Source organism: Ammospiza caudacuta, chromosome 2 (assembly GCF_027887145.1).
Source record: "Ammospiza caudacuta isolate bAmmCau1 chromosome 2, bAmmCau1.pri, whole genome shotgun sequence".
NCBI classification, from domain to species: Eukaryota; Metazoa; Chordata; class Aves; order Passeriformes; family Passerellidae; genus Ammospiza; species Ammospiza caudacuta.
The window spans coordinates 67,720,561-67,747,923 of NC_080594.1; the positions used below are offsets into that span (position 1 = coordinate 67,720,561).

At 36.9% G+C, this 27,363-nt stretch overlaps 1 protein-coding gene across 3 annotated transcripts in view; it reads right to left on the reverse strand.

Annotated features, from left to right (window-relative positions):
- The window catches only part of PCDH9 (protocadherin 9), a 670,370-nt gene that overhangs the window by 554,722 nt on the left and 88,285 nt on the right, over positions 1 to 27,363 (reverse strand). The window contains exon 3 of one of the 3 annotated variants that reach the window (XM_058825599.1): positions 5,772 to 5,870. The exons of the other annotated variants lie outside the window; for them this stretch is intronic. Coding sequence (XP_058681582.1) covers positions 5,772 to 5,870 — 99 coding nt within the window. The remainder of the gene's footprint in view (positions 1 to 5,771; positions 5,871 to 27,363) is intronic. 3 annotated transcript variants of the gene reach the window in all.

Sequence of the window (27,363 nt, forward strand, 5' to 3'; positions counted from 1 at the left end):
ACCAATGAAATATAATAATGGGTCCCTCTGAGCCTTGACACTGCATCCCATCAATTATATACCTCAGGAATATCAGATGTACTCTTATGGGGAATTTAAAATCACTAACACGTTTTAAAAAATACAGCAGACATAATATTTTAAAGAGGGTTTATTTATTCTTATATGTTTTTTCTTGAAGGATTTATTTGATTATCTATATACCATGAAATATTTCTTTTCTTTCTAAATAATGCCTGTATGAAAATGTCTAAGTAAAAATATCTAGTATTCTCACAGCTGCTCTTATACTGTGTTCATAGGTTTTTTCACTTCACTGATTTCCCTAGGTCACAGGTCCTGCTGGAAATAAACTGTATATTGCTTTATAGTTTTGACTGTGAATATCTTACACTTATTTTGTATAAGAGCAAATAAAAATTCACTAAAGGACCACTTGAAAGTAAACTCCATGTGATTTCTGTGTTAAGGAGATGAACTTGACTCTGATATTGATTTAATGACAATTAATACAGACAGTCTTTCCTTTAAAATTTTCAGTTGTATTATGCCAAGAAAATTTAGATGTATATCTCTTTGAACTAAATACACAACAATTCCTATGAATGCTAATGAAATACAGTAATAATTCTTTCATGTTAGAGTGGTATATAAACACCCTGAATTAAGCTACTAAACACACATTGGAATTAAGCATTATTATTCCTGGCATACAAATAAGGGAACAGGCACTGCAAGATTGGTTTGCAGAGTTTAATATGCCGGTTTCTTTCCAGAATAGTGTTATGGCAAGTAGTGGGATTTAAACATGTGCTTAAAATTTAACATGCCCTAAACACCTTCCTGACTGAGTTCTAGGTGTGTGTCGGTGACAAAGCTCTAACACTAAATTTTGGCTGCCAGCCTTGAGCTCCCAGCCATTTGTGCAATGAAGGTAAAGCACTGGCTTAGTGTCTGCGAATGGTAAGCACAGATATTGTTCAGGAGGCAGCAAAAAGCATGAAAGGATAAAGTGTGGCTTATAAAAGTAAGCACCGTAGCTTCTCCTTGGTTTTGAAAAACAGTAATTCAGATTTCATCCAAAATCGTGTTCTCTCCCTCTGTTCTACATTTGTCTCCCTATTCTTCCCCTTTCCTTTTATTCTCTTTAAAAGCTGCTAACATCAGCTGCTTCTTTGTGGATTTTGCTTTTTGCTTCATTGCCTACAAATTGCTCTAAGCTCTTCATTCCCTATGAACCTGTTCAGCTGGAGGAGAACAGCTGTATAGCAGGCTGTTCCTAGTACACCTCTGGAAGATGTATAGCAAAATGTTAACAAGACATACATATTGAAGTTTTTTGCCTTCTGAAGATTTGAGGGGGGATATATATTTACATATATTTAAAGACGCGTGCATCTAAGCAAATGTACACTTGGGAAAAATAAATAATCATTAAAATACAAGGTACATGTCTCCAGAGAACAAAAAGTCTAAAATTCTCAGTCTCTGATTTACATCCCTGAGGGTGTCAGAGGATGTCTAACCATGTCAACTGGAGTGGAAAAACACTGCATGTCAGCACAAGAAGGCCTGATTGCTATAAAACAAATGTCTTTTTAGTTCCTTGCTCCCTTAATCCTCTCCCCCACACAAGAGAAACGTTCACTCAACTGACTCTCATTCTTCAACTTCTTACTTAGGTTCCAAAGATAATGAGCTCCAGTATACATTTTACCTCAAAAGATGGATCTATTTTCAGAAAAAGCATGGTTGCCATGTTTTTCTGGGTTTATTGAAGTAATCATAAATACTAAGATGAGAGTCTTGATTACAAGTCTCTAAATAAGGGACAGACATCTGCAGAGTATGAGAGAGAATATGCAAAGAGGAATAGTTTTGAGTTTTGTTTGTAATTCTCCAAAAGGATGCTTCTATCTGAAGAGGATTGACCCTGAGTTTCTGATAAAAACCTCAAAGAAGGAGTTGGAAAATTTGTTAAGTGTTATGTGTAAAGAATGGGATTCCTTTTCCCCAGACAGAAACCTGCTACTTCAAACACATAACACGCACAAGATCAATCATCATTTCTAATGGTGATGTTACTGCTACGCTTTACGGGTCTCCATGAAAATTCTGGATAAAACAAACTACATTAAAGGTGTAACACCAATGACTGTGGTGGTGCTCTTAGGTTGCTTTAGAGGAGGTGGTTTCATGTTTGCCAGATATTTAAACATCCTCTTATATACTTCCTTCATGGAAGCTTTAGTTAGAACAATTGAAGTTTAAGCTAGCACAATATCATGATGACCTGAGAAGATTTGGTAGAAAAAGAAGCATCATGGTTTTGATGGGCTTTTTAAACAACTTTATCTTTGAGAAACAAACATGAGAGTAGTTACAATGAAAGATCCCAGCTGACATAAAAATTATTCAATTCTGATCCTCCAGCAATATCATAATACAGTTTTTTGAGCCCTTTTCTTCCCTATTTTCTTGTTTTTCATTTGTTTCTCTAGTTTTGAGGCAGTGCTCCCCCACTGGCCTCTCCAGGCTGCCAAGGATAAGGGGAAGGAAGAGAAGGTATTTACGTATAAATATACTCCACATACTAACTGGTTGCCCTTCATCCTGACATCAAAACACCTCAATCAGGACACTTCTGAGACAAGCATGGGACCTGAGTAGGCCTGGAGGCTCTGAAGAAAGTGAAGCATTATTTATCCCGCACTAGAAACTAGAATATTTGGAGGTCCTTATACACCCAGCAGATCCTAATGTGACAGACTTTACCGTGGCCAAAGTGTTCTTGCGTCTCTGAAGGACTCCACAAAGCCCTGCTGATTCTTGTCTGAAATGTTTAATGATGTTAGGATACTAGGAGAATCATAGAAGTCTCAAAGAGCATTAAAAGATTTTGGTATAGCCCATCAGTACTGGAAAATACAGCATTTGTAAAGTTGATGTTGTCCAATGCTCACACATAGGAGATTACACTACAATCTGAAAATCAAATAAAAGCCCAGAGCAAACCCCTGATAAAACACAAAGTAATAACTATGGGATGGCTCATTAACCTCCAAAGTTCCTAAGAGGTTGGAGATCTCTGAAATGTCTGTCCTTCTGCAGTGCCTGCAAGCCCAATGTGAGATTTAATGAGTCCTTAGTATCAACACACAAAGAAAGCAATGTTCTCTCATTTAGGATTAATCTAGCTGTCTTTTTACCACTCTAAAATTACAGTTATACCAGAGACTTAACTGCAACTTTACAGAAGTGTTCACTTTCAGTAAAATTAATAAGACTATCAACTTTTTAACAGTTGAAAAATGGATGCTTTTACGCAGTATAGAGAAAAACTTACAAATTAAATTTATTCTAGGACCCATTTTTATCACTATTTTCTCCAAGAAAAATAAAATCAATAAGAGGAAGCATTTTTTAATGTGATCAGCAGATCTTAACACTTCAAAGGGCTAAGGTCTACTTCACTGAATTCTAGCTCATGACAAGAAAATCTTCTTAAGATGATGATTTATGCACTGATAATTCCAGACATAGCATGTTCAATATCTACTGTAATAGTAATTGTTCATACAGTTTGGTTTATTTTATTTCTTTCTCGGAATTATGTAGGAAAGTTACAATATCAAACTAAAAAAAAAAAAATGCAAAAGACTCTAAAAGCAAAAAAACCAATCTGTTACATTAAAAAAAAAAATCCATTGGAAAGCAATGCTGTGGGAATGGATGTTAGATGAACACCCTGTGAATGTAGGTGGAGAAGACTGCAATCATTTCAGTCCTTCTCAAATACACTGAGCAAATGTTGCAGTCCTGATACTGTGGCCTAGATGGGCTCTTCCTAATTTCCAGGCTCAAGCTAAACCACTAAGCTGCCTCTCTCTAAATATGGCCAAAAAGATCCAAAGAACTGTTTGGATTTATGTAATTTTCTTGTAAAAATCTGTCTACAACAATTGTTCTCAATATTATGTTATCAAGAACATACTACTGCACAAAACAAAATGGAAGGTTTGTGTTGTAGTTTTTCATAAGTTTTTTAGTCTTCGACAATTTCCTTTTTAAAAATGAAAAATTTGAAATCAGAGGTTACATTTGTGTATATAAAATTATTATTATTAATATCTAGAGCTTAAGGTGGATAAACAGGTAGAGTAAGACAGAAAAATGTAATTTTTTTATGGAGGAAAATTGGTTATTGAAATTAATGCATTTGAGTCAGAAAACAATGTTTACACATGTACTGTGGCACATACTGGATACTTATCCCTTTAAAACCTTGGGTTTTATTTTGATTGCCAAGTAATTTTTGCTCAAGTTCTACTGCAAGAACTAGGCTGACTCCAAAGCATGCTCTCTGTACCAAGTTTCAACACTAGCTAAATTACACGTATTTGCACAAACCTGCAATTTAATCATCAGATAACTGCAACAGTTTCATGGGTAATGACACACAGCCTAATAAAGACACATAAGAGGTTTAAGAAGAACAGAGGGCATGCAAAAGTCTTCTCCTGCTACACAGCCCCATATAACCAATGAAATCTGAGATCTTATTTTGGTAAACTATTTTCAGTTATCACAAGGTGGATAGGACTCTTGCCTCCACTCAATTCTAAGATTTAGTGGGAAAAAAATACATTGTCTGGAAGACTGTAAAACAATTTTGAAATTATGACACCAATGGAAGGCTTAATTCAGTATGCTTTCTGGAATTCAAAGTCATAAGATGAAATAGTTATTAGTCACTTGAGGTTTTGGATTTTTTTGGTTTTGCTTTTTTGGGAGTTTTTGCTTTGTTTGTCTGTAATTGGACGCTAGTCAAAACAGTATTTAATTAATAGAATGATGAAAGCTACAGATTACATACTCTAAGCATATGTTGTCAGCTCTTTTAGGTTTAGCTTGGGGAGACTGATTTCATCCTTGTGTTATGTGGGGCTGTGATAAGTTACTATTATCTACGCTCAGAATTACCTGTCTGATGATGCTTACAAACACCATGGATTTTAGGTTCCCAAGGCTATAACATTTCATGGGTATCACTTGCTGTGCTGCCTACAGCAAATTACCAACTGACATACCCAACCAAGCAAGAGCAAGCAGTTCATGGGATTCAAACAACAAAATTCAAAAAACAAATTAAAAAGCTCTGTTTGCTGGCAATAACCTTATGCTATTTAGATATTGCTAACTTAAAGGTATTTTTCATGTCTTGGACTACATTTATAGTCACCCTAAAGTCTTACATTTTCTATCCTTTAGACAATACTGTATCTACACTTTAATCTATTGAAATCTCACAAATAATTCAGACATCTTTGCCATAATGCTTAGTTATCACAGGTTTAGCAAAATGTCTGACAGTGCTTACAGTACACTAACATCACTGACAATCTGTATTACAACAAGTAAATTTTTTCTTCTAAGTTGTCTGATTACAAAACATATAACAGAGTATTTTACAAGAGTATCTGATGCTCTATGTCCTTTTACTTATATATCCAACAAAATAAAGTTGATAAAGTCATCCTGAAGAATATGTATTGTAAGTTGAAAGATTCAACTTAACCATATTCTTTCACATTGTTTCCTTGCTATACACAGCAAAGCCAAACCTCTCCTCCAGCTCTGGAGTCTGCCTTTCAGTTCCTTAATGCAGGACCAACACATTTTCAGCACTGTAAATCTCAGTCTCCTGCAGCCAGATAGCTTCTCCTCCCTGTGACTAATAGTAAATATAAGTAGTAGTAGATAGTATTTACCATCACATTCAACACTCTTGTCCCACCTGAAGACAAAAGTATATCCGGAACTGTATTCTCTTGGTTGTCAACATTCCCAATCTTCGACTCATAGGCAGCCTGAAAATTGCACATAAAATGGTAAAACCTTATTCAGCTTCAGACTCATGAGAAAATTTTAAAGGCTCAGTGAAAATTCCCTATCTGACTGCTCTCTTAAGTGCTTTAAACCATCTTCAGCCATTCCCATGTGTCCTGTCCCAGGGAGAATATCTGCTAAGCATTTATTTTTTTAAATTTCACCAGGAGTAGACCTAAAGAGATTATATTAAAGAAAAACAGTTATGGGATTTAAGCAAGTCAAAGAGAATAAGTCCAAGTTAATCCTGAAAGAGCTTAGATTGTGATATTAATGTTCTTCTTGTTAGATTAATTTAACATATCCATGTTAATATCATGCTTCATGATGCTTTCATGTCTCACAGTAAAACAGGCAAGACTGAAAATTTCTAAATGCAATAAGTCTTTTCCAGAATATAAAAGGTCCCCTTTCAGTAGGCTAGAGAATCAGAAACATTCACACCGTCAAATCCTCTGACTGACTGACTGATGATGCCAAAGTGATTTCCAATTGCCGAAGTGTTCACTTCCATTGTGTGTGAATAATGAGGGGCTGAATGTGTCACTCCACAAACAAAACTGTCAAGTCTCTTCAGTTTGACTTTCCCTGGTTTAGGCTTGAATGCTTTTTTCTTTATTTCTTTTTTTTTCCTTCGGTTTAAATAATGTGTATTTATTAGTATAAGAGTTTTCAGGAATACCAGCAATTCAATTTTTGGCATAAACACGAACACAGGAAGGTCAATGAAAAAAAAAATTCCTTTCTGTGGAAATTTAAACTGGCCTACTGGGAGGACAAAACGTAATTAAAATAACTGCACCCTGCACTAATCAAACTGAATCTATTCAAAGTGACTAAGAGGAGGACAAAGGAAAGTGTTGTTCTGCTATCCAAGAGAAGAAAAAAAGTTACTAACAGATGTGAAGGCCAAAGCATTTAATGTCTTCTTTGCATTAGTTTTAATTAGAAAGGTCAACAATGAGAAGGGGACTAGGATAATTAATACATAAAACAAAAGAATGATTTCAATTAAAAAATACAGACAGAAAAGGTTACAGAGTACTTAAGCAAATTGGTTTTCAGACCAGATGTGCCCAATGAACTTCCTCCTAGGGTACTTAGAGAATTGGTAAAGCCATCTCAGAACCATCAGGAGAGCAATCTGGGGAGCACACATGAGGTATCAGTAGAACTGAAAAAGCAAATGCATAATATTCATCTTTCAAAAAAGTGGAAACTTAGAAAAAACATTTTTTTCTGTCACCTACTAAGTCCTAGAAAAGCTCTGGAACAAATAAACCCCATGATTTTAAAGTAGCTCTCAATATGAAAAGGACATAAGAAGGGTCAAAAATCAGTTAAGAATTAGTCAATCATTTAAGAACAAATCTAGTCAAAATTCAATGTCTCCACAAAATAGTTACAGACCTTGTGGAGAGGTGAGTTGCGAGCAAGGTCATTATGTTCGTACCCTTTGCCTCACAGAAAATCCTCCTGCATATAAAAAAATGGAAAATTTGTCTAAGCGCTAATAGTATTGTGTAGGTTCAAAACTGATTAGGCAACTGTACACAAAGTGTAAGGATGATTATGCTGTTGCTTAAAGTTATCTTTTACATATTTTCCCCTCTAACAGGCTTGTTTGAAGTTTCAACAAAAAAGCTGTGAAGAGAGTGCTTATTGCACTTAAAGACTACACATAAATACTGGACCTGCCAGTGTGTTGAAAGGTCAGCCAGAATGCAAATTTCTTGAGCAAATCTAGATATCACAACTGTGTAGGCAGAAGTTTCTCAGAGAAGAATCTAGAGATCCTATCTCAATCCAATCTGGAAATAAATCAAAAGTGTAGTTCTGTTGCAAGAAACATACCTTGGATATGTAAAACCGAAAAATACCTGCACAATACAAAAGATCTTCTTCACTCCAGCTTTTGGGAAACTCAAGATGAATTGTTTCTATCCTGTTTGGGGCAGCCCAAAGAGATGGAAATGAATAGGAAAAAGTCAAAAGGAAAACCATCATGAGTCTCACCAAGAAGGAAACATTTGAGATTTAATAACACGCGATTGTTAAAGCTTTAAGAAGAGGAGGCTGAAGATAAAGATGATAGCAATCTTTTAATGTATAAAAGGTAGATCTAAAGAGGAATGTCTTATCTGTGATAAAGAATAAGCGAAATTCAGTTGTGCCAAGATGCTGAAAAGATTTCTAACAGTTAGAAATTACTGCAACACTAAAACAGATTATTAAGAAAGCCTTGAAATTCCCACAGTTGTGTGTCTTTAAGAAAAAAAAAATCTATCAGGAACAACCTAGGTATCCTAATCCTGCTTTGGAAGGGACTGGATCATCAACCATATAATTTTCCCCCTTTTTTTTTCAGTTCAAACAGAAGAAAACTTTTAAAAGAGAAATTCCTGTATTTTCTTACACACAGTCTACCAGAAATACCGTACTTTTAAGAACTACTATAAATCATTTCTGCATAGACAAGCTTTCACCTCTGTAATGCCAGAGGTAGCTATCTATATCTGAAATTATAGAACTCTAGAATTCCTTGCTACTTTCTCAACCATTACTTGATCAGACCATTTGTTTCCAGACTGGACAATAAATCAGGTTCAGACAGATTCAAATTTCACTGAAAAATTGCTGGAGTGATTTGAATATGGTATTTTAAAGCTCATGCATACAGTTTGAATACAAAATTCAAAAAACGAATATAGGAAATTCAGCTATGAAAGTAGAAATGTCTGCAAAAACTGATGTTATAAAAATACTTGCACATAGAATGATGTGATAATGAGCCATACATCAGAAAAAAATATTAGCAGACAACATGAATAGAAAACATACTTAAACTCAAAAGGACACCTGTGCCAGTGTTAAAAATGATTTATTACGTGAACAGCAGGTCAGAGCAGACAATACTTGCCTACAAGATTAAAACAAGAAAGGGTCTCTTTCCACTCAAAATTGGACTATTACAAGCATTTCTAAATCAGTGTCTCATCTAGTGCAGTACAATTAACTCAAATTAGCATACTATAAACAGCACTATTAAGAAATTTAAAGGCTTTGACTAAATGAAGAAAAATTCAGCTACAGTCATCACACAAATCTTAATTAAGGCTGCTTTCTCTGACATACAAGAAGAAAACAAAAACACAGCTCTTGGACAAGTTGCTGCTGTTCTCAGGCGAGTCAATCACAAAACATGCCACAGCTCTGCTGGCAGCTCTAGGTCAACAGTTATGTCCATGAGGTCAACTACAAAATAACCTTTTGAGTGTAGGTGCAACCTACCCCTTCTGGCTTCACGCTCTCATCATTAGTCCAGTATCACAATAACTGCATAACTAATGGACACATATTTGTGCAGGCATATAAATGTGTGGTACAGCACACCATTTCAGAACACTAACTGCAAACAACAAAATTTATGTTTTTACTTTTCCAATCGAGTCTGTTATTTTTTATTATAGGTAATCAACACATTCTTAATTTTTAATTGAAGTGCATAATATCTATTTTCAGACTATTTCAACCATTTTACAAGTAGACCACAGTATTTTATTGATATACTCCATAATTTTTATTACAATGTCATCCCTGATAAGAAAGGCTTGAAAAAAGTCAATTTCTGTCCTGTAATTTTCTGTCTTCTTACTTTACATATTTGAAACATTCAGAGGGGAGTACCATGCAAATCTCACATTAAAGAAAAATTGTTGTAAGGAAAGAGATACTGTAGAGCCATATCTAGCAATAGCATAGCCATATCTAAAACATGGCTTGACTATTCATTGTTCCAAAATTAGATATTCAGAAAAAAAATATAACTATAAATCTGATGAATGTGACATGCAGACTTGCAACATAGGTACGAACATACACTGGATTCCAGATTTCTCACTGTCCCCAGATTCCTATCAGATACACTGAGCCTTAATGAGGAAGCAATGCACCATGAGGGATGGAAATGCTGGGGAATTTCCTGAATGGGGCAAAATGTTTCATTTTTAACCCAGGTAAAAGGAAGTTTCATGCCACATTAATGATTTCTTTCACTCAGGATTGAAGAACCTGCAGTAGCAGAGGATTGAATGGCACCCCTAATTCTCGGAGTTGCATCAAAGCACCCACTATAAACCATAAAGGCTTCACACTGCAAATTAATTCTGCACGGCCAGTTGCAAACTCTTTCACTGGGTCTTTTGTTAAGAGCATTTTCTTAATGACTGTAAAAGTTGAAACTTCCCTGGAAAGCTTTTATTTGTGAGAACACAACAACTGAAGAAATAATGTGACGGCATGGCTGTATTATCCTATGTAGATGAACTGGTCTTTTACTGTCTAGATCAGAGAGAATGTGAAGATATGCTCTGAAACACTCAGTTTTAAATATTCTGCCACAAAACAGTGAATAGCTCTTATTGTGTCCTTGAAGAAAAATCATACAAGAAAATTCAGAGCAATCTCTTTTCTTTATTTCTGTATATCCACAATTTCCTTATATTTATCATTATAAATTACTATGCTCTAAGACTGTGACAGAAAGACCATATTCAACAGGTAGCAAATCCTATTAAAGAAAATACCTGATATTTAAGATACACTGATATTCAGCTCTGCTGTATAGCCAAGCCTATGAAATTCAACATACTTTGTTCTGCTCTGATCTACATCAATACAATATTATACTGAGTTCCTCCTAGTCAAATACCTGATAAATGGATCAGTTACAAGAAGCAATTGACTATAAAGCAAGCCTCTGAACACATTTTCATTGCATTTGTCACTGCAATAAATGAATAAATCTTTCAAATCACTACTCTGACACCTTCCCAAAAACCCTCACCATGAAACCTGAACTGCAGTATTCTGTGCCATAGGTTGTCTCTTTGACAAAACCCAAGCATGTTAATTGTCTTGATTTGTCTTTCATCCTCAGTAATTACTTTTGCTCCATATGGTCACAAGTTAAGTACCTTCTATTTGAATGCAAAAAAGCAGCATTTTTTGTGTGGGCTTGGAGACATGATGACAACTTTTGACAAAACTTTCCTTTGTCACCATTACAGGTAAAAATAATGGAACAGGCAGTATTAAAAAAACAGTGATTCTCAGCTTTTTAAAGGATTCTTGGGAGTCTCATTTCTTTGTGCCCTGCTTAGAGCAACAGGTGCTGATCATTCAGTAAATTAGGTCCATGCAAGATCAATTCAGTCTCTTGCCTGTGGTAGGTGCAAGGGCAAGACCAAAAAGAGAAGGAATATTAAGCCATTTCATGAAAAAACAGTGCCCCCTACTCCTTCAGTTTCACCCTGTGTTTATGGCACTTTAAGCTTGTCTTGTTGCAAAGACAAATTTACCTCTTTCTTGTTTCACTCCATGTCACAAAAAATGGAACTAAAATAGTGGGAACAAGAAAATTTGGGGAAAAATCCTGCTGTATACAATAACCAATGCAAAACCATTTTATGCTTGGTGTAGTGTTTTATAAACAAGGGATGGAAACTGCCACTTTTGGACCTGTCAGTAGAAAATAAAAAAAAAAAAAAAAAGCATTCTACAAGTTTTACAACACAGTTTTCTGAACATTTAAAACTCTGATCACCATCATTTCAGCTAATTCCTAGAGCAAATAAATTTCACCCAAATCATTTGCTGCCAGTCTGGAATACAGACAGGCTGTCCCAAAGGTTAATTTAATTTTCCCCAATTTAACTCACTTTCTAAAACCCACACAATTTTCAACAAGGATTTCTGGAAACAAATCACTAAAGCACTAAAGAGCTTTGTAATCATGCCCAGCACTTAGGCAGAAAGAACATTCAGGAATATGACAATGGCTTGCTATTAAAATAGAGTTAAACTAATAAACTTGGAACACTGTTTGTACCAGCTTTTTTTTAAAATGAAAAGATATCACAAGTTTTTTTTTTTAAATTTTGAATTCAAAGTTTATACCTAACAACTTTAGATAGATTGAGCTAAAGAAGGCAGATAGTAATTTAAAGTAACTAGAACGTGTGTCATAATAAGCAAAAAGGGATTAAACACAGGGAAATATTGAAGAATAAATTTAATCTTTACTTTCTTTGTAATATATCAATTTGAGGAGTAAAATTAATGTGCTATGGTTATGTACTTCAGCAATTATGCCATAATTAAACAAAACCCATTTCATACTGCTCACCCTGTATCTCAGTTTACAGATCACCACATTAGTAGGTATTATACCAACTTTCCCTTGAGTTAACTTGAGGACATTTTTCACCCTGCAATATAGATACAGCCTCTCACTATTATCTTCTATTAGCAGCGTTGCTCTCTCCCATCCAAGTGTGTAGCTTTGTCAAACACACTCACACACTAAAGGATCTTCTTAAGCTTTGGAAATAATGAAAGGATCAGACTGCTACTCTGGTGTTTTGAGACCCTCAGAGTAAATTCCTTGACTGAAAAGGCGAGCAGTACATACTCTGAGCACTGCAACAGAGAATTAAAAAGGCAAAAAAAAATCTATTATTTTTCAGTCTTCATCTTATAAAACTACATTATTCAATTACACCTATCAGAAAAAGAGAAATTACCTAAAATGAGACATCTGCCAGCATTTACCAGAACTCTTGAAAGTCATCATAGGCTTCTCCTAAACCAAGGGTAAAACAGGAGCTGCCATATTCTGAACTTAGTGCTAATGGTTTTCATCTTTTCTACTGTAGGGCTAAAATGAATATTTTATGGAGAATCAGTGCAGGAAACTCTTTGGAGAAAGTAGTCTAAGATTCTTAGAAATCAATATTTCCTTATGCATATTTATTTTTCCTCACAATGCTCTCAAAAATAGCAGAGTTTTTTTGTTTTAAATCAAACCTTCACTTCTTCCCTTAAATAAAAGGCCAAAGCAAGAACAGATTGTGAAGCCATTATATTCATGAAGAGAAAAAGAGAGGTTAATTCAAAATTCTATGGTCTGTTGAACCCAATATCCACACGTTCCCCAAAGCAACAACAAACGCACCACGGAAACTCAATCAAGGCATCAAACCCACTCCAGCAAATGTGTTGTGCCAACCCATTATTAATGTTGCCTCTCAGGGAAATTCCGTATCAGCATGAACTTGCTGAAAATATTTTTCACAAATTCACATTATACTATTTCCTTGACATTAAACGCCAAAGACGGCAAATTAGGAGAGGCCTGGGAGACAGAAGACATTCGCGGATGTGTCCTGCTCACAGAACCGAACTGATGAACAAATTGCACAAGTACACTCAGAAAGGGTTTAATTCACTGACGTTAGCTTTTAGCGAATTTGACAGGTTGTACATAAGAAAGTTGTCCTTGTGAAGACAGCGTCTATGGACTCATTCTCCTGTATTCCTCCCCATGCCAATCACAGGAACAGGAGTGAAATATCAGTGAACCAACATAGCTGAATCAAGCCATTCAGCACAAGCGTATGGAGCTTAATTGTGTTCCCTCACATCTTTTCCTACTGCCAAATAAAAACACCATTGTTCCTGTTGAAGAATTCCCTTTCATGTCTCAAGGATCTCGGCCAACTTACTTGTGAGAGTCACGCTGCATGCCTAAGTGGAAGTGAGGGGATCTCACGTCTTCAAATTCATCCTCTCACCCTCTTTATGGCAATACAATTTGAATGCAGTAAGCACTGCTGAGCACACTGAGAAAGTTCATTCAGCAGGTGCTTGCACAAAAAAATCCCCCAAACACGTCATGTTACAATTTGTATGCAAGCTACATGCATGCTATCTAAAAATGCATGCTAACTGCAGCCTCACCGTTTGAGAGCACCCATCTTAGGTGATAATGCAAACATCCACTTTCATAGATGAACAGCTGCAGTAGGTGGGAGAAGGAAGAAGAAGGGAAACACTTTCCATAATATGACCTAATTAAAACTGTACATAATAAAGGAAATTGATGGCAGAGACGTACAGATCTTAAACACATTTTTTTAAAATTCAAAACCATGTTGGGATGTGAGTAATAATTAGCAGGCTCTTTGAGATGAGAGTACATAAGAAGAAATTTTGCAAGAATTTTCTGTAATACCATAATTTCTGAATCATTCTGAAATTCCATAAATTCTTTTTTAGAAAATATGTTACTTCATAAAGCATCAACAATGATAAATCACATATGAAGCTTTTAAAAGTTATTATAAACTACCACTGATAAGTCAGTTAAGGACAGTTTAATCTGTCTGATAAATGTTATTTAGTCATCAAACTCATGTTTTATATAGATTGTTACTTTTTTTCATTTTAAGACCACTTATTAAAATAAAACAGGACATTTAAAACCATTTTCACTGAGGTGAAGGGAAAACAGGACTTTGCTGAAATACTAAATAGCATGTGGAAGTATGAAAAACACAATAAGGATAATTCATTCAGTAGAAGAACAAATGGAATTCTGTATTCATTTCTTTAAATTTTTGCACTGAAAACCAGCTCTTGGCATGTGTCACGCAGCTGGGACAAAACAAGTCTGTAATTTCATTCGGTGCTCCGGTTGGATTTGATTTCCTAACACCTCCTGCAATAACGACAAACTGTTGTTTTTGCAGAAGTCTGGGCAACTAACCCTACAGAAAGCCTCTAAAAACACACTGGTTTGGAATGGAGGAAACTGTGAAATGCACAAGCCAACAGTTTTATTTGGTTATAAATTCTATCTTTTGGCATAATTGCCATATGGCATATTAATTTTAATGTTTAGCAGTTTTTCATTAGAAATTAGTGTTTTTCTTCTGTTTCAAAAAATCCCTTTATTAGGGCAAACATCTTTTCTTACCCTCCTTTAAAGCCCAAAAGCCTGTCAAAGGTAACTACATATTCCCTATTAGGCTGCTTTGTATTTTGTTCCAAATCCCGAAGAAGAAAGCAATATTCAGATGAAGACGGACCAGAATCAGAACTGTAAATTAAATCAAGCACATTTAAATATGAGATTTATAGCACATTTGCTTCTTCAATCTACAGCTCATTTATTCTAAATACCTCTTCCTAATGAGTAATTTTCTGGATGTCACCACAATTTTTGGAGTCAGTATTCAAGTGTAGTACAAGCAAAATATTTATATCAGTTTATTTGGTCAGGAAATAGCAATATAACCTGGCATATATCAAGAAATTGTTAATTTGTCTGTATTCTGGGACAAAAACATTGCAACTGTAATACAGGAGTGTCAAGCGGCACATAAAGTACCCTTTTTGATCACATAAATGAGATTCTTAAAATAATGAATAAATATGGATCTAAAATCATTCTTCCAGGGAGGGTAGCAGGATTCTAGCTGCTAAATAAATATAAGTGTTGGATTCAGACTGTGAGAAGCATGGACCTAGATCCAGGCTAATCTGCATGCATCAGGCAGCCTGAGTCCACAAAGAGAGAAATCCCGTCCCTCAGTCCTGACTCCCTCTTTCCACCCAAGACACTTAACAGCCTTTATCAAATTATTTCCATGTGGTCCAAAAAGGGCAGAACAAAGACAGGATAATGAGACAGTTTAGAGTTTCTGACCCTCCCCCTCTGCAGACCAAAACCGGGAAAAATATCTTAGGCTTAATACTGTTCATTTCGTTACTAGTTTCCTCATGGTGTATTATGGCTGTACCATTTATGTAGCCTCCTAGGTTTTCTCCACACTGGAGAGAAAGAATAATTAAAACTCTTTTAATTAGAAAACTATCCTGTTAGTGTAAGAAGAAAAAAAATCTTAGACTAATAAACTGGAGAAAAGTATCATATTCACTACAATGTGCAGAATATTAACAGTAAGGAAGTTCTATCTTTAAAAGAAAGCATGAAAATAGGTAAAATAGTAACTATCCTAATTTCTCAATTCAGTGGGAGCTTTGGTATGTGCTAAACGTGCAGTAAAAATGAGTTATGAAAATAACTGTCATAAAGGCCATTTTTAAAACATGAATAATTCAAAGAAGTTCCTGTTTTTTTTATCAAAAAATATTACATTCTGTACCTTGTACAATTAATGCAGTTGAAATAGTCAGGCTTTTAAAGCAACCACTTATTCTATACAATAACATTTCATTGGAATTTTTATTGTGTTTGTTTTCATGCATCTCAATAGACAATGCATCCTGTGAAAGGAAAAAATCTAATTCATTTTACCAACCATGCACAGTCAAAAGAGAGATGGAATTGGCATGTTGCATGTTGTGAATGAAAATTGAGAATATATGTAATAAGCATCTCTAAACCTTAATGAGTTATTGAGCTGTGTGTCTCCTAGTGCGTCAGTGATTCTTTTAATTTATTTTCTAGTTTCAATACAACTTTTCTGTAGGAAAAGAAAACCCGAATGAAATGAAAGTGAAAATATACAATGAAGCAAAATTAATAAAACCCAAATACTACTGAAACTAAAACTGTATTTGCCCCAGGATGAATGCATAGTAAGAATCAAACCAGGAGTGACTATGGCACTGAAGCTGCAGTTAGAATCAACCCTGGGACTTCATAGTTTCTCTCCAGAGGCACATAAGCACACAGAGGCAGGAATGATAGCTGCTGCTTAAAATACTGAACATTTTTAAACATCAAAGGCAAATAATTTTATTTCCCCTCAAGATTAAATGAAGGAACTCAAACAAAATACATATCTTGTTCTTGCAGTTTTTTTCCAGCAACAACAATTTTAGACAAACCATACTAGCTCAGAATTTGATGGAAAACATCTAAATAACAAATAGAAGCCAGAACAAGGGATGTATACATGGGATGTAAATGCATGCACTATCACACAGATTAGAAAAGAAAAAATCTGGATGACTGAAAACAAAAGCAGTGGACTCAATACTCCATACAAATGAAGGGCAGGGTTAGTGAAATCACAATGAGGTTCTCTCTTCCACAACAGGCAGTGAGAGACTGAAATGGTCAATGGCTTAAACATTGTTAAGATAGTCACAAACCGTGCAAAGATGCAGCTGCTCACCTGCAACCACAAAAGCTCACCCCTCCCCAAATATGCCTACTAACTGGAATTTGGGCTGCGATAGGAATTTAGAGATAAGTTAAAGTTGGTGCTATTGTCCAGTTATCCCAGGTCTAGGGAGAAGTTAATAAGGCTAACGAGAAGAATATCTCCACAAGTGGGAGAGATGGGAATGTCAGTGGCTCAAACAATCAGGGACAAGCTGCTGATGTGCCAAGTAACCTCCCAGGTGCAGAGGGCAACCGTAGAGATACCTCAGGCTACAGCTGGCGTTGAACCAGAAAAGGACAGAGGCAAATCCTGAGAGGCAAAGTACTGTTTCTTTATCCTTATTCAAGTGACTCAGCTGTGGTAACTCCCCTTCAGGGAAGTACCTGGACATTAACACGTGTCCAACCCTGCTGACAGGCCAAGATGGGCCATAACTGACCCAACTCTGCTGACTTAACACTGCAGCTGCAACATTTTAGAAGTTATCAAAACCTCCTGAAATGTCCCACAATCAGTATTACATCACCCAGAGTAATACTCCCAGCCCAAGGGGAGGTTCTGGGGCATTTTCCCCTAGACTAAGCACAATATAAATCCAATGGACTTTGTGTTTCGGGGACTTTGCTCCCACACCCCACCCCCGATGAATCCAGTCTGCAACCACCACTGCAAGTTTGACCACCAGACATCAAACTTGCAACAACCAAGTCTAGCCACGAGATCCAGAGGTGTTGGTATCTAATCTTATCCTTTTTTCCTTTCTTTCTTTTCCTTACACATTTCCTTAAGTGTTACTTTCATGCTTTTACATTGCTATGTTACTATAGGCAAAAATAACCAAAACCATCGCAACCAAATTGTTCTAAAATAAACCCAGTATACATATATTTATGAGCAGCAATCATTCAGTGTTGTTTCATTCTACCCTGCCCCAAAGGGATCTATCAACAAGAATTTGATTTACCATCTTCTTTAGGGGTGGATCATAGCACAGGCTTACAATGTAACTTCTGCTAAATGGTTAAGGGCAAGTGAAAGCTTTTGTGGACCTACTGTAAATTACCTCACCCAAAAGAAAAGAATTAGTATGTTTACAAGTTCACGTCCTCCAGGTCTGCAGTGACAGCAATATCACAAAACAGCTCTGCTTAATCAACTTTGCCACTCAAAAAGTTTTCTTGACACCTAAACTAAAAAACTCACATTTTTTTCTATTTAAAATTAGTACTTTTTGCTTATCTAAGGTGGCTTACTCACACTCTCAAAAGACCTTAGACATAGCACAGCTGAGCTGCATCAACAGATCGTGTCTAATTACATTTCAATTAACACCACCTAAGAGTACTCACAAAATCTGCTGTTGAAGCTCGGAGGTTGTGCAGTGACCGTGAAGCTTCTCTAACTCAGTCACACACCTGATGCAGGCATGAAATCAATTTCCTTGCCTTCTCAGGACTGAGTACCTCCTCTAGTCCATCCAAATCCATGAAAAAGTCTTGCTAGATCAGTTTCCATAGCAAGCACTCTTGGATCACGTCTAGCAAATCTGGCTTCACTCACAAAGTTGAAGCAGTTGATGCTGCTTCATCTAACAGGCTAGGATGCAGATTCTGAACTGGGCTGAACTCATCTTTCTTGATGGGGATGGAAATTATGTTTCCCACTCACACAGGGATATATTCATGCATAAGTTATATGTCTTACGGTGAAGTAAAATGGGATAAAAATAATAAAAGCTTAACCAAATACTAACATTTCACTACTCTATCATTGCTGCATTCAAAAGAGACAGGCAGTGAGAAGTGTTTGCAAAAGTAGGCTAACGATTCAAACTCATCACCTCAGATGATGGCCACCAGTCAAGGAACACTCACATCTAATCAGATAGATTCAGCACACCAAAAATTTAAAAAATCAAAACAACCATTTTATTAACTCACTTCCCACGTGATTAGGATGAATTTGTTGTCACTACCCCAGAAATGCATACCACATTGCCATTGCTAGTGCTGTCCTGTAGCTACAGCACTACCCTGCAAGCCTCAGTAGAGCTGTGCTGGCAAAGTACCTGGAAAGACAGCCTAATTATACCAGGTCTGGAATGAGCTCCCAACAAGAAGGGCTTAAACACCAGCAACACAGAGAGCTGTAAAGAGAAAAAAAGTACAGGGTACAGACACAGATGCTTCCTAACATCTTTATTCATCCTGAAAAAAGCTAAAGCTCCTAGTGAAATTGCACAATTCTGAAGAGGTAGGTAAAAAACTCTGACTAATAAGTGAAAATGCAAATTTATGTTTGCACTCAGAGTTATTATAAAATCTAGTCCTTCCCTTCATTTTTTATCTACTTAGTACTCACTACATATTTGACCATGCTAGCTAAATATGGTCCTTTTCACTCCAGTTGAACTTATTTACACCTACATCACAAGTATCTGGCAAATTCAACTTTTTGAAGTAGGATAATTTGCTTCTACAAGAAACTTTTCTTAGCAATGAAGTTAAACACCTTCACAGAACTCCAGAGTGATCCTACATGCTTATGTACCTTAAATCTCTTCAGTAACTGTTTAAAATACAGGCACCCAGGTCAGGAGATAAATTTCAATAGGCAATAGATATTAAAGCACTAATTAGACTGTGACTTTAGAATATTGCTCCTGAACACTTTCAGAAAGATACCTAAAAAGACTTTCCACAGCCATTTATTGTGATAATACACAGATCTCAGCAGTTAGACAAAGGCCCACAGCATGGTATCTCCAGTCATGTCAGGTTTCTGTCTTTTTCCTCGTGGCTGTCCCATTTTCCATGGGGAAATTTTTTTTTTTTCTTATTTCTCTGCTACATTTCAAGACAGGTGAATGAATAATTAAGTTCACAGCACATGGAGGTTCAGTGTGTTTTAGAACGAACACTTCTTGAGCTCCTTAGCACTGCAGGGGCCATAAGGCTGCTGCTGAAAGAATTCTTTCATTCTATTACACATAATATACTGCACACATAAAAAACACACATACACATACGTAGACATTCTTGCACTGATGCAATGTGTTATATAAAAATAAACAAATAAAAATCAAAAGAAATTACTTGTAAGGAAAACACCGTAATGTTATTTTCTAAAACTTTTGAAGAGGTATCAGTGTAGTAAGAAACATATGTAACTGCTCATGGAAATTAAAGCATCATAAAAAATACTTAATAGCAAGGGCATCTGGATATTTCTGAATGCATGTTATCTGCTTTTCTGTAAAAAAGTCGTGATTCCAAGTATGCGATGACCTAACATCCATAGGTATCTGTAACATTTTCATAGCTCAGTTCTCCTTTTCTAGTGTGGTTAACCTCTTGATATCATTAAGACATAATAAAATATAACATCTGCTTGCAATGTGTATTAGAAGGTGGAACTTCCTGTCAACGCACTAATTTTCAGACAAATTTGAACCCACTGGTTTTGCCAAAGATTTAATTAAGATTCACAAACTTTGGGCAATAAACATTAGAGAAAATAGAGAAAAGGGAAAGGAAATAAATTTACTCTCTGCCTTTGTTCCAGCTCCCTCCATTGTGCTGACTCACACACCATCTGCCATTCTCAGGTGCCACATTTTGGTGTCCTAGGTGTATGTGGCAAGGCCTTGATCCTGGAGGGCTGCAGGGCAGTGTCTGTGAGGGGCAGTCCTGGCAGACAGCTCCAGCCAACCCACTGCAGGGCATGGCTAAGCCCCACGGCCGAGGAGTGGCATCACAGAGGAAACAGGTTTTGGAAAGGGTACAGGCAGTAAGAAGTGAATGGGGGGAAAAAATGTGAGAAACACCTCTGCAGACACTAAGATGAGGAGAATGAGCTCCAAGTGCTGAAAGATAGACGGCCCTGCAGCTTGTGGAAGACTCCATAACAGAGGAAGCATATCCTGTAGGACTCTAGCCCATGGAGTTCCCCACACTGCAGCAGGAGAAAATGTGAAGAGGAAGGAGCAGAAGAAATGTGTACTGACCCATGCCTCCATTCCCCATCATCCTCCATCTCTTGGTGAAGGGGAAATTGGTGAGGGGAATATGATTGTTTCAATTTTCTTCATTTTTCAACATCCAACTCTATGCTAACATAAATAAATAACATAAATAATTTATTTATATAAATTAATAAATCATACTTTTTCCCAGACAAGCCTGTTTTTCCAGTGATGGTAACTGATAACTGATCTCCTTGTCTCTACCTTAATCCAGGAAATTTTTAATCTAATTTTCTGTCTGCCCTGCTAAGCAAGAGGAGTGAAAGAGCTGCTGGGTGGGCATCTGGCCAAGATCAACCCACCACACTTCATACACTGAAGATTTTCACACACTCAAGTTCCCACTTCGGGAGACATGGGGACAAGTCTCAGTTTCAACAGAGCTCAACAGAGGTCGAGAGCAGATTTAGACCCATGAGGAATCAATAAACTAGATGAACTCTGTCTCCTTTTTTTGAGGGCATGTTCTTACAGAAAATCTCAAGCACTAGTAGAAGATGGAAGTCTATACAAGTACCTCTTAAAAAATAAAACCTGGCTGCAGAAAGAACAATTAGTCCCAATTACCCAGTAGTTCAAGGACTGCTGTAACATAAAAAATAGAGTTCAATTGTTTTTCAAGAGTATTCCAACTGCTATTGCCAAGCAAAGTGCCACAGCACCAGGCTATGAGCAATCATGGGGTATTTTTAATTTGTGCTATTCAAACCACACATGATGATCCATGACTCTGCCTCATCCCTTCTATTATCTTGCTTAAATAGCTGTCTCCTCGTGGCAGTAAATTATGGGTTCCACCCCAGACACAGAGCTCTCCCTGGGCACTGCATGGATGGCTCCAGATCCAGCCAAGGTTCAGCCTCGGACAAGCATTCAGGAGTTTGACAAGGCAATGCTCCGGATACAGCCGCTGCTTCCTTCTCCACATCTCAGCATGACTGCCTCCTCCACAACTTACATCAGAAAAATAAGCACTGTTGCGAATTTAATTATGTCTTTGCCTTTCAGTGACAACAGATTATGCTTGTTAAAGAGTTTTTTGTTTGCTATTGTTTTACATCCAGTTTCCAGCGCTAGCTGTTTTTATATACTTTCCTTCAGCCAAGCAAAACCAGCTATAGTAGCTGCTTGAAAAAATGCTTCTTATTCATTTTCCTCCACTGCCTGGGAACCAGATTTATGAAACACTATGAAACAGATATGAACTATTTTATATAAAAGAATTTTCCCCTCCTTCACCACTGGTCCTGCATTTTCTGTTAGCACTGGAAGGGGAGTAAGTCTGTTATGTGAGCCAGGGCACTCCTGAAAACACGATTATAAACCTCAAGTGGGCTACAGCAGGAAAATATTTATTTTGTTGAAAATAAATGGAGAAACTCTTGGATTATAACTGGAGTCATATGTTATAAATCAGTTTATTAAATAACACAGCCTTGGAATAATCACTGTCCTGGGACATAGCTTTCTACTTCCACAAAGCCAGATACAGTCTGTGTTGGTAATAATAAACACCAAAAACCAGAATTGCTTTTCCTTTCTTCTTGCTGGCCCTTTTTAAATGACTTGGGGCCCAACCCTTAGGAATTACAAAAGCCAGACAAACTAAAAGCTAAACCAATCAGAATTTCCTTTATGGCCTTTCCTAAAATGGTGCTTTCTTTAAAATGGTGCTTTAAAATGGTGCTATCATTAACATATTATCTTCCATTAGTGGAGCTTAGGCTTTTCATGCTGTGAGAACCTAAACTTCAAACAGTAATGTTAAGATACTACATCTGCAGGATAGGACTGTTCTGTGCTTGTTAATAGTGTAAAGAAAAGGCAAACACCAAATCTCATTTTCTGAGAAAGGTGAGAGAGTTTTGGGAATTAAAAAATAAAAATGGAGAAAAAAATAAATAAAAAGGACATCCCTGACTGTCAAAACAGGGGCAGTTAGATACCATGAATTTTTCACCATGCCAGACAAGTCAATCAAAGATAACACAATGCAAGAATATCTGAGTGACACTTCAAGCTGTATTCATAAGCAACCTGCCTCATTCTAAGTCAATGAAGAGACAGGACTTACAAGCCCCACACTGGAAAGTTATTGAAATGTGACTGACATCTCAAAGGAAAAGTGTCAACAGGATAGCATGACCCTGTTCTGAAACACTGCAAGGTTAATCAAAGTTATGGCAGTTGGGAGCCAGAAAGGCTCTACCTTAGATTGAATTCTTGTAGTCAAAGCAGTGATGGGGCCACTGTCTCATTTTCACTTCCTCTCCTGCTGACATTTGCACACCAAGTTTGTAGCATTTGCCCACTTTTCTTTTGGTTTCGTTTTAGACAGACACTGGGGGATGTTGGCTGAGAGCAGGCTTTATACATGTGAGTAATGACTGGTTTGCCCTTTCTCCTCTGGGACTCAATCTGCTGTTAACATACGATCTAAGATAGTAAATACACCATTGGGAGATTAAAATACAGTGCTACAAATTGCAGAGTTACTGCTCAAAAGGGAGTAGATAAAGTCTGAGCTAAAGTACCAGCAGAATTCTTCTAAGCTTCCATGAAGCAATAAAGGGAGTAGATAAATGCTCAGACTGTTTCTTAAAATTCTTACCTCTCTACACCTGGAGAGTTTCCCAACAATCTCTTATTTACCAATATGACATCAGGAAATGCATTGCACAGATCTATCTTCTTCTCTAACCTCCTCACCTACCACCTAATCTTGTAGGTTTATAAAGACAAATTACTTTTTCAAGTTATTTTGCTTATATATGTCAGTGGTTATCATTTTAATTCAGGACTATCATTGTTAAAATGTAGACCAGAACTATTCACTTACCACACTCTGCAAAGTAACAAAGCTAGGAATAAAGATAAATTAAGGAAGACAGGATATCACCAATGCAATAGTTATGTTCATATGCTCAAGACTACAAAATGCAATCCTTAAGCAATTTAAGCAAGTATGGCTTTTATGAAAAAAAAAAATTCTCAAGTTCCTTTTGTTCCTGGATTGAATCTTTTTGCTTCCTTCAGTTTACTTCGTATGTTTCTTGTTTTCTTATTCTGTCAGCCCACAGCAATATCTCACAGATACAAATAGCACCTTCTTGACACTGCATATCATTAGCTAAAAATGCTAGTGGCCCTATTCTGCTGGTTTCGTTCCCTGCTCTTTCTCCTTTTCTAGAAGGCAAACAGTCTAGAAAGTAAATATGCTCCTTCCTTAGAGCCTAAGGACCTAAAAATCTTTTTCTTCCTGCAGACTCCGTCTGATTTCTAAATCACTGCCTGCGTTGAATGTCACACAACATTTCTATTATGGAACAAGTCCTCCAGTCAATTATTTAATTATGGAAGATTTACAAAATAGTATCCCTTTCCCCAGTAAAAAATTAAGAAATATGATAACAAAATATTTATTCTTTTATTATTAATATATTTAAACCAATGATGGAAAAACTTCTAATGAGGGAAAGATCACCTTGGGAATATATTATATCAAGCATGGCCAGCAAGGACTTTTCTTTTTGGAAGAATAATGGCTTAATGTTTAATTAATCCTATCCATTTCTGCATTTATGGGAAGGCGGAGAAGAAGAGTCTGCTTTATAATGTGGAAAATTAAATATTAAAAACTTTGTGCCTACTTGACTTTACATTTTCTTGTTATGAATGGGTATTTTCACTTTATTTCACTTTCTTCAAACTACAGAGACAGAAGCAATTACTGCAGCTCTGCTGAACAAAGGTATTCTCAATGTACCTCTGATACTGCCTTGCCAATCCCAAAACAAAACAAAAAATTAAAAACCATTTAGAGTATTAATGGAACCTTTAAACCTCACATTCAAAGTGATGTAGGTTACTCAAGATTAGAGAAGACGAGGGAGAACTTCAGAAAAGCTGAATAAAGTTATGAATTTAAGAAACTCAATAGATAAAATTCAGTGTAGTCAAGTGGCAATATACACTGGATGAAATAATGCGAATTTCCCCCTGTGTACAAATGGGTTCTAAATTAAGTGCACCTATTCAGAGAAAGATGTGGAAAATATTTTGGACAGTTCAATAAAACCATTTGTTCCATGTACAACAGTAGTCAAAAAGCCCAGCAATGTTATTAAGGCCTGTAGAATTAGGAGTATAAAAAGACAGAACAATAATGAAAATAAGACCTTTAAATACAGTGACCTTAAATAGTCTATGTTCTTGCCTTGTCTCAAAAAGAATTAAGAAAAAATTCCATTCAGTGGAAAGCAGAAAAATAATGAAGATGATGAAGCATGTGGCAGGTCCTGAGCTGGGAGAAAGGACAGAGTAGGGGTATGAATGGCCTCTGAACCACTCTCCTAGCAGCCATTTCTCCTGCCTTTCCACTTTTGAGTGGTACCTCTGAGAATTGCCCTGGTACCCACCTGCCATAAGAGCCCAGAATCACTCCAGTCACTGGCACAGAACCCACCCTGAGCCCCAGAACCTGCGTGGCTCCCAGCCCTGCCTCACCCATGGCTGTCTCATCCCTGCTGCGCCTGCAGCCCAGGCAAACCATCCTGCTCCAGGAAGAGGGGAGATATTGGGGGTGCCCACCTTCACCTCCTACCCATGACACTGCCACAGGGCAGGCTCAAGCCCAGACATTCAAATGTGAACCTTTTAGTATGCACTATGAGAAATAGTAGTTCATACTAAAATAATGTTCATTGTGAACATTAGATGCTGCATAGTGAAAAATTCTAAAAGGAAACTTCTTCCACACTTCTCCCAAAGAACAATATGGTTCCTTCTCTCCCTTGTGCTATCCTCCCTCCACCTCATCATCACTCATATCCTTGTAGTTTTCTCCTTTATCCACTTTTGACTCAGTTATCCTTCCTTTTCCATTCTCTTTGTTGACTCCTTACTTTCTCTGCTTCTTGACTTCACAAGGTCCTGGAGGTTAAACAGACTGATACACTTTTAAGCCTCCCTTTTAGTACATCATCTTTCCCTTCCACTGCCGACTACTTGATCTTTCTCTGGAGAGACACAGCCCAGGGGGCTGCCAGCAATTGGCTGCATGCTGCGTTATACCATGTGCTCTTAAATTTGACTTGTTCAATCCACATTCAGACCCCAGACTAACTACACTATAAATGTAGTTAAATTAAAATTCTCTTTTCTGTCCCAATTTCTAACAGCAACTTTCTTACCACCTGGTTTTGGAGTGGGAATGATCTAAGGTATGCTCATCTAGCTCTGTACATGAAAAAAATACTGTAACTGAATGAAGGTTTGTCATTGATTTAGTGACAATTTACATGGAAAACCTTGACCATGGGATATACTCTTGTTCACATTAAAATTATTCAGGAATGTCATACAGCCTTACTAGGAAAATATTAGCTGTTCCATTTAGCCATTTAGCTTTTTGTTTCTCAGTTTCATTTGATCTACTGTCCATGTCACTACTGCATTCTGACCTCCTCCCTCTTTTACTCAAATAATGCTGCAGTGTAAATGAACTTCCCCTCTCTCTGTGACCACTTAAGCTTTGGACTTCTCATGCTCCCAGATGTGGTCACATACTCCTCCAGAAGTGACAGTAGCTAGTCTTTATCCTTATCAATTACCACCAGTCCTCCACCTTCTTCCATGCTGGGATTATTTTCCCTCTGTCACAGAATTACAGAAGAGAAAGGACCACTGGGAGTCATCAGGTCCAACCTCCCTGCTCAAGCAGGGTCATCCTAGAGCACATGGCACAGGATTGCATCCAGTCAGTTCTTGAATTCTCCAGTGACAGAGACTTCCAAACCTCTCTGGACAATCTGTTCCAGCGCATGGTCATATATGTAGTGAGGAAGTTCTTCCTTATGTTTGGGTGTTTTTCCTTGTGCATCAGTTTCTCCCCTTTGCCTCTTGTCCTATTGTTTGGTACACTGAGAAGAGCCTGGCTCCATCCTCTTGACACCCTCCATTCTGGGATGTCAGACACTGATAGACATTGATAAGGTCTCATCTCAGTTGTCTCTTTTCAGGACTGAACAGGCTCAGCTCTCTCAGCTTTTTCCATGGTAAAGAAACAAGAACAAGAATCAAAATCTGCTATGCAAGAGTCTTTACCATAATTCCCATTAATTTCTAGCCACCTTGCATTAAGGTGTTGGTAGTGTTATATTATGCACCTATTAAGAACTGTGATACCTGTGCACAAATGTCAAAGGACACAAACCTCTGTACATACATACACTAACAATGGTCTATCCAGAATAGGCAATTTTCAATCAGACGACTTTTATTTTATATTATTGCCTGTAAATGGGACCTAACATAGACAGCCATGACAGGAAGCCTGGAGGCCTCAATTTCTAATTGTAACTTTAGTACTGGTTTGTTCAGTGAAGCTAGGAGAGCTACATCCTTCTCTTCCAACCTGTAAAATAAGATTAGACAAGATTACCTCCTCTAAAAAGCTTTAAATCTATGCAA